This window comes from Olea europaea, unplaced genomic scaffold (genome assembly GCF_002742605.1).
Source record: "Olea europaea var. sylvestris unplaced genomic scaffold, O_europaea_v1 scaffold2058, whole genome shotgun sequence".
Classification (NCBI taxonomy): domain Eukaryota; kingdom Viridiplantae; phylum Streptophyta; class Magnoliopsida; order Lamiales; family Oleaceae; genus Olea; species Olea europaea.
This window is the reverse complement of record NW_019238494.1, coordinates 228014-236758: the sequence shown is the minus strand read 5'-3', so window position 1 is coordinate 236758 and position 8745 is coordinate 228014. Positions and strand designations below refer to the sequence as shown.

At 38.9% G+C, this 8745-nt stretch overlaps 1 protein-coding gene across 1 annotated transcript; it reads right to left on the bottom strand.

Annotated features, from left to right (window-relative positions):
* Positions 1–3957: 3957 nt before the first annotated feature.
* Positions 3958–5045, bottom strand: LOC111379909. Its single transcript, XM_023003351.1, has 2 exons — positions 4532–5045; positions 3958–4463 (listed from the first exon to the last, which is right to left on the bottom strand). Exons 1-2 carry the CDS (start codon positions 5043–5045, stop codon positions 3958–3960), a joined length of 1020 nt encoding a protein of 339 aa, XP_022859119.1.
* Between the last annotated feature and the right edge of the window lie 3700 nt (positions 5046–8745).

The following is an 8745-nucleotide window of genomic DNA, read 5'->3' as shown; positions in this document are numbered from 1 at the left end:
TTCGTAGATATATATTAAAGTTAGTGGACTTGCCACTTCTAAGTCTAGACTTCAAGCTCTTGGTCTTCGTATTGAATGTCATTTGTTTTACTCATGATTCCTATTGATTATCGTTTGTTTACGTATTTAGGATTTAAACCCAATCTACCTCGGTTATGTGACTTCTTGTTTACTTGTGTGACAGCTACTATGGACGAAGTGCAGATCGACCATGATGATATGTTGGCTGAATTCAATTATGAGTTTGTTACGGTCTCCGTTAACGTTGTGGATGGTGAAAACTTAGTGGGGGATGGTTTGATTGTGCCTTAGGTAGGCATGGAGTTTAAGGAGTTAAAAGACATGTTTGACTTCTACAAGAAATATGCTTATGCAATTGGATTTCCGATTAAGAAAAGGAATTCGAAAAAGGGGGATGACGAAGAGTTGAGATATGTAACCTTCACATGTAGCCGTGAAGGTCAAAGAATCGGTAATAGTAGCGGTTCTTTCAAGCCCCAACCAACAATACAGATGGGTTGCAAAGCCAGGATATCTGCATCATTAGATGTTTATGGAGTATGGAGAATTAACAAGGTCCACCTCGACCACAATCACGAAACTAGTCCATCAAAATCTAGGTTATATTGATATAACCGAGAATTGAGTTCACACGTGAAACATAAACTTGAAGTCAATGATTTAGCTGAAATTTCGTCGCATAAAAGTTTCAATTCTGCCGTTGTCAAAGCAAATGGTTATGAGAACTTGAGTTACATTGAGAAAGATTGTCGAAATTATATTGAAAAAGTTAGGTGTTTAAGACTTGGTGAAGGGGATGCTGTTGCAATACAAGCATACTTTGCAAAGATACAAGCACAGTGCTCGGAAGTTTACTTTAGTATGGATTTAGACGATGAATCCTGACTAAAAAATGTTTTCTGGGTTAATAATCGTTGTAGGCAAGCGTATAAGGAATTTAGCAATTTTACTTTTGATACCACGTACCTGACAACCAAGTATGGCATGTCGTTCGCCCCGTTCATTGGCGTCACATCATGGACAGTCAACATTACTTGGTTGTGGGTTGTTGTCGAGTGAAGATACAAGTAATTTTGTCTAGTTGTTCAGAACATGGCTACAATGTGCGCATGGTCAGGCACCTCATGGAATAATTACTGACCAAGATCAAGCCATGCAAAATTTATTCAAATTTGAAAGTTTAGGGAACGTTCTACAACCACTTGAAAATTCACGGGAATACTTTACTATGTCAAATTCAAATTTTAGCGTTACCAAGTTTACGTTCCAATTTACCGTTTGACCTTACATGCGGAATTAATACAATTAATTTTAACAAATCACAAATTAATTGTTGTCTAGGTGGTTAAACATACACGTCCAATTAAGCATATGTTGAATTGTCGGTTTGTGTAAAGTAAATAAAACATTAACAACACCAACTCACAATATAATGATGGAGAAATCCCAACGTGGGTAAAACTCCTGAACCAAGCCAGTAGTTTCCACTATACCAATCCAGCCAGTACAAGTTATGCCAAACTCCGTACCAAGTCAGACCCCCTGTTCCAGTCTCACGATCTACTGCCGTAGATACTGCTAGTCTCCTGCTAGCTTCATGATCTATCTTCTGTAGCCCAATCTGTTGTTCAATACAACCTCCTGGTCTCTAGCTGATTGTATATCATCAAGTGGAATTCCAAGAACCTCATGTTCTTGTCCAGTTCCTGTGCTTGTCGTCCACATTTCTCAATTTCGCAATGAGAGAATCCATTCCTCAACAGATGAAGAAGTCTAGGTATTTTGTTTTCACAAATACTGATGTTTTCCCCAACGATGGATTGCCCGGATCACACGGTGTTTATGGATGAATTCCTTGTTCAGTTCTGCCTTGGATGACTCGAGAGAATATTGAAGATGATATCTATGTAAAGAACAATATGACAATATCTCTTTCACATTCACGGCCTTTGTATTTATTGTTGGGAGCAATTAGGAGTCCTAGGCCATGTCAAACTTTCCAGAAATCGAAAATAAGATTTTCCATATAACACCGTCGCTCGAGCAAAAAGCGAGCGAAAGCGAACGATGCTACTTCGCTCGAGCGAACATCGAGTGGCGAGCGAGCACGACCATTCTGCTTTCTCTCGCTCGAGCGGTGGCAGGGCGAACAGCTAGAGAACTTTCAGTGCCGCGACCTTGATTTGAACCAAACACTCAAACCCTAGACCCTACCATCTAGCTTTGCTAAATTGCACCCTAAGTCCCTGACTTTTATAGCATTGTACAATTGAGTCCCTGACTTTTACAAATTTACAATTTAGTCCTTTTGTCCACAGAATCACCAATTACACCTTTAGACCTAAACAAACTCCCCCTTTGACATTCTATGACAAAACTCTACAAATGAAATCAGGACAATCACTGAGTTTTGCATTCCTTCGTGTACCTATTTCCTGAAATCCACAAACTCATATATCCAGTGTAAAAGCACGTAATACAGCAAATATAAAAATTAATTAAAGCTCTTAATCACAAATCAACATAACAGTTTGAGACGTGATATTGATACCAATCAAAACACCAACCAAGACACCAACACCACTAAACATCAAAACTCAAACAGATGGATGTGATATGGAATGCAATGCAACGCTCCCCCTTACTGCAAGCTTTCAAGTTTTTATGCAGTAGGTAAATGTATCTGTCTCTTCCCAACGACCCCTAGACATAGCAATGCAATGCAAGTAATAACAATCAATGACGTCATGTACATGCATATGCAATGCAACGACCCCTAGACATAGCAATGCAATGCAAGTGATAACAATCAATGGCGTCATGTGCATGCATATGCAGCCGCTCTCCTATGTGTATGCTCAATCATTATTTTTTCTCCCCCTCAATCTAGCAATAACACACAATAATAAAAAATACAATTGATAGCATGCAAAAGCAAAATCAACAAGTAGTATAACTCCCAACATACTTAGTTCAGTCCAGAATTGAGTAATAATATAAGTGACTCATGTATGTAAAGTATCACTGATCCAATGCAAGCAGGACTCCAAACCTTAATTTTGTGAGAAGGGACATGTCAATCATTGTCAATAAGTATGTTCTCCTACTAATGAGAGTCAAACCATGTAACACGTAGTAGGACATATACTTATTATTTTTACTTATCTCCCTCTTACTATGAGCTTATTTGTTTTTCAATTTTTCAAAGTATTTCAACTCATCATATTTTTCTCATTTCTCCAGCTTATTAATTTTTCATCTTAAGTGCAGGTTCTTCTCCATTAGGCGACTAAAATGACCCCTGTAGCGAGCTTTAGGCCGGTTAACCCAAATCAGTTGACCATAGGCACCAAGTTTTAAGAGAACCCACAGGCTTAATTGCTCGAGTCAAATAAGTCTCAAAGAAGAACATGAAGATATTAGCATTTAAAATTGGGGAAAATTTTTGGGTTAAGGTCTATAGAAATTGGTCAATTCATGTTCAAAGTCACCCCATCGACATGTAGTGTTCCACTAACAAATTCATAGTGTGTGCAGTGCAGATGGTACATGAAGATTCTTATACATATTAATCCAACTAGACCTAACCAAGCAATGAAAATTATTCTATAGCTTATCAATTTTAGCTCCTATATGACACAACGTGCAAGCTCTAAGTCATGTGTCATGCTGTAGAAATTTCCATAACCAACTATTTTTGTCTTTTTCAAATTTTTAATGTTTTTGTGTTTTTCGTTTTTACTAAAATGAATGCTCCACACACAAAATAAAATAAAATCAAGCACACAAAGGAAAAAATAATCATGCATGCGTCAAAACTCGTAGGTGAAAATGCACAAGCATGAAAAATAACAAAACAAAAACAAACAATAAACATGTGATGCATGCAACAACTATATGTCAATTAAGAGTCAAGCATGTATCAAAAATACCTAATCAAGTAGGTATATAAGTGCTCTTTCCTTTAAGAGTACCACGATCTCTAACCAAATTTGAGAGATCGCTTTTCTTCACCCAAACCTGTTTAGAGCGAGAATTGTTTCCAGATAGCTGTGTCACTAATTGAGTCAAACGATTCATTTGATCAGTGAGGAATCCAATCTGACCAACAGACACCTGATTTTTGTTCTTTTTCAAGCTCAAGTCTTTCCTATTGTTCATGTAGTGATGATACTTAGGGTGAATGTGACCTAACTTTCCACAGTGAAAACATGTAGGGATAAACCTAGGACCTATGATATGCTTACGCTGATTTCTATTCCCAGGTCGACGAGTCCTATGACGTATGGTAGACCTACATCCTGAAGTTTCCACAACATTTGTTATGGGATTAGTCACAATGTTTGGCTGGTCAGTAGCACGAACAAAGGTGGTCTGTGATATACTAGCAACATTTAGATCAAAACCTAGACTTCCCTTATCTCCAGCCGGCTTGCCTATTCCTAAAATATTATCTAGCCTTTCAGAACTGCTAGAAAAGGCAACTGAGACCTAGACAACTCTAGCTCACTCTCAAGGTGTTTAACCTGAATAGCTAAGGTCTCATTCACAATGGTCAGCTCACTTACTCTCCTAGAGGACATCTCATTCTTATTGGTGAGATCACTAACGCGGGCCTCTAACTGTTCTTTATCTAGCTTATGCTCTTTCACTTTCTTGCTCATTGTTTGGTTAGTGGCTAAGATCTTGAGGCTTTCCTCATACATCTTATCGTAGACTGTTTCTAGATCTTCCACACTTCCACTCTCATCTCCATAATCTTCACTACTACCTAAGTCCTCTGTCTTTTCACTCCCCTGATCGGATCCACTTTTACCCCTAGCAACGAAGGCCACATATTTTCCACTCTCTTCATGGGTGGATTTCTCACTTTGATTTTTTGAGTTAGACTTGTCATCAGTGAGAGTAGTATTCATAGCCTTCTCTTCAAATCTCTTAGCACTAGGGCACTCATTCCTCACATGATCGAAATCGCGACAGTTATGGCATCTCACGAATTTAGATTTCTTCTTAGGTTCACTCATGCCATCTCTTTGTCTCTCTTGAGGCTTTTTCTTATTCCTATTTTTTTTTGGAATTTTTTAGTTAGGTAGGCCATCTTTTCATCATTGGATGAATCAGAATCAGAAGATTCCATCCGGATATTTCTAGCAGTTTTTAAGGCTATGAATTTTTCCTTAGCTAAATTGTCTAAGATCAATTCATAGATCTGGAGGGATCCAACTAACTCCTCTACCTTGATAGTGTCTATGTCCTTACTCTCCTCAATTACCGTGACTTTAGGCCTAAAACGCTCAGGTAAGGATCTAAGAATCTTTCTCACTATTTTAGGCTCGGGGATTTTCTTACCTAGGTTGAAGAATGAATTTACTATGTCGTTTAAGCTCGCATAAAAGACATCAAACAACTCATCATCTCTCATTCTTATCTCTTCAAACCTAGTGGCCAACATCTACAGCTTATAACTCTTAACTGCCTGAGTTCCCTCATGTGTGGTTTCTAAAATATCCCAAACTTCCTTTGCTACCTCACACATGGACACTATCCTAAACTCCTCGGGGAAAATTGCCATAAATAGGGCATGGAGGGCTTTGCTATTTAAATTACAGCTATCCAATTGAGCTCTAGATCAGTTCTCGACAGGGGTGGGAGTGACTACACCATCTATTGTGGTACTAGGGGCTGACCAACCATTTACCACAATCTGCCAAACACGCTCATCTAAGGATTTCAAAACGCCCTCATTCTCACGTTCCAATATGCATAATTGTTCCCATCAAAGTGGTGTGACACATTCAACAACATACTCATCTAGACTAATGTAAGGTCAGGATTCGCACTTAGGCTCTGATACTATTTGAAAGTTCAGGGAACATTCTACAATCACTTGAAAATTCACGGGAATGCTTTACTATGTCAAATTCAAATTTTAGCATTACCAGGTTTACGTTCTAATTTACCATTTGACCTTACGTGCGAAATTAATACAATTAATAGTAACAAGTCACAAATTAATTGTTGTCTAGGTGATTAAACATACACGTCCAATTAAGCATATGTTGAATTGTCGGTTTGCGTAAAGTAAATAAAATAGTAACAACACCAACTCACAATATGATGACGGAGAAACCCCAACGTGAGTAAAACTCCTGAACCAAGCCAGTAGTTTCCACTATACCAATCCAGCCAGTACAAGTTATGCCAAACTCCGTACCAAGTCAGACCCCTTGTTCCAGTCTCACGATCTACTATCGTAGATAGTGTTAGTCCCCTGCTAGCTTCCCGATCTACCTCTTGCAGCCCAATATGCTGTCGAATACAACCTCTTGGTCTCTAGCTGATTGTATCACCAAGTGAAATTCCAAGAACCTCATGTTCTTGTCCAGTTCCTGCGCTTGTCGTCCACCTCTCTCAATCTTCCAATGAGAGAGTCTCTTCCTCACCAGATAAAGAAGTCGAGGTGTTTTCTCTTCACAAATAGTGATGTTTTCCCTAACGGTGGACTGCCCGGATCACAAGGTATTTATAGATGAATTCTTTGTTCAGTTTTGTCTTAGATCACTTGAGAGAATATTGAAGATGATAACTATATAAATTACAATATGGCAATCTCTCTTTCACGTTCACAGCCTTTGTATTTATAGTTAGGGGTAATTAAGAGTCCTAAGCCTTGTCAAACTTTCCAGAAATCGAAAATACGATTTTCCATATAACACCGTCGCTCGAGCGAACATCGAGCGACGAGCGAGTGACGACCATTCTGCTTTCTTTTGCTCGAGTGATGGTAGGGCGAACAGCGAGCGAACTTTCGACACCGCGACTTTGATTTGAACCAAACACTCAAACCCTAGTCCTTACTATCTAGCTTTGCTAAATTGCACCCCAAGTCCCTGACTTTTATAACATTGTACAATTGAGTCCCTGACTTTTACAAATTTACAATTTAGTCATTTTGTCCACAGAATCGCCAATTACACCTTTAGACCTAACAAAATCATTTTTTCGAACGCAAGGCGTAGATGATATCTATGACATATTTTAAAGAAGTTGTCTAAAAGGTTTGGGTACCATGATGACAAGTCTTCGATATTTGGGGCTATACATGTATTAGTTTATGATTGTCAATTTGTTGAAGAATTTGAGAATGGGTAGGGCTGCAATGATTGACAAGTACAACTTGCAGGATAATGAATGGTTATTTGGGTTGTATGAGAACAGAGCCATTTGATTCCATGTTTTTTGAAGACTACTTTTTGGGCAGGGATGTCGATGACACAGAGGACCGAGAGTATGAATGCGTTCTTTGATGGTTACATGCATTCAAGGCCACGCTGAAGCAATTTGTGGAACAATACGAACGAGCACTGTAATGCAAAGTAGAGAAAGAGGTCCAAGCTAATTTCAAATCATTTTCGCAAATGGTGCCATGTGCAACACAATACGAATTTGAGCTACAATTTCAGTCAGTTTATACCATTGCGAAATTCAGGGAAGCTCAGGATGAGTTCAAGGGGAAGGTTTACTACGATGTCATATCTACGTTGGAGGGAGATACGTTGACTATGTATGAGGTGAGCAAGGATGTTATGCATGAGGGGCGACGAAGGAAAAAAAATTCTTCGTCTCATTTGAGAGAGAGAACCGTAACATCATTTGTAGCTGCCATTTGTTCGAGTTCAGGGAAATTCTTTGTCGCCATGCAATTACGGTTCTTATTCGTTGCAATGTCACGTCTCTTCTAAAGAGGTACATACTGTAGAGATGGAGAAGAGACGTTGGTCGAGCACACACCAGAGTTGTCGTGAATTATGACGGTTAGATCAGCTCTCCTGAGCAGTTGAGATATAATGAACTATGTCATAAGTTTTCACAACTGGCTAACCTTGCTGCGGACGATGAAGGGAGGTCGCGTGTGACACTGGATTGGATAAAACTTCAGTGCAAAGATCCTTTGATGTCGAAAAGGTCGCACACTAGAAGTAATGTGATCGCACATCATACTATTCAAGTAGCTGATCAGTGTATCGACTCCTAGAATGACGCCAACGTGAACATAAGAGATCCGAAATCATAGCGTAGTAAGGGACCGCCCAAAAAATTGAGGAAGAAAGGTCCGCTGGAGTCGAGTTCGAAGAACACAAAGGTAAATTTGATTTAATTTATTAAAAAAACAGATCCAAATATTTGATTGTACTGAATACTTTCATACTACATAAATTTACAGTTAACATCAAGCAAAGGAAGGAGACCTACTGGGTGAGATACTGATATGCAAGAGAGCGCTGTCCACGTTCATGAAGCTCAGCAGCAAAACTACTTAATGCAGCCTCCGCCTCCTTGCCCACAATATTCGATGCCAACAACATTTCCCGTCTCATAGTATACTGTCGTGACACCATTCTCACATGCAGGGATATTACCGATGTCAAATTACATCGCGCCATCGTCATCAAATATTATGTATAGTCCGCAAGGTAAGCTCACACCATCAATTGGTTAAAGATAAATTCTCGATGTCATTTGAAATATGCAACTAACAACATCCATATTTCATTGTAGGTCAACCAATGCCATACTATCATCCATATTTATCGGATCATGGAGGCTCAGGTTTGTGTAATGAATTCCAATTATTGAACAAATGTTACGAGAAATATTTATGTTGCTTCTTTGATCAACAAAATTTACTTGTTCCAGTAACATTTGAATTTCTCCTTCTTTTTG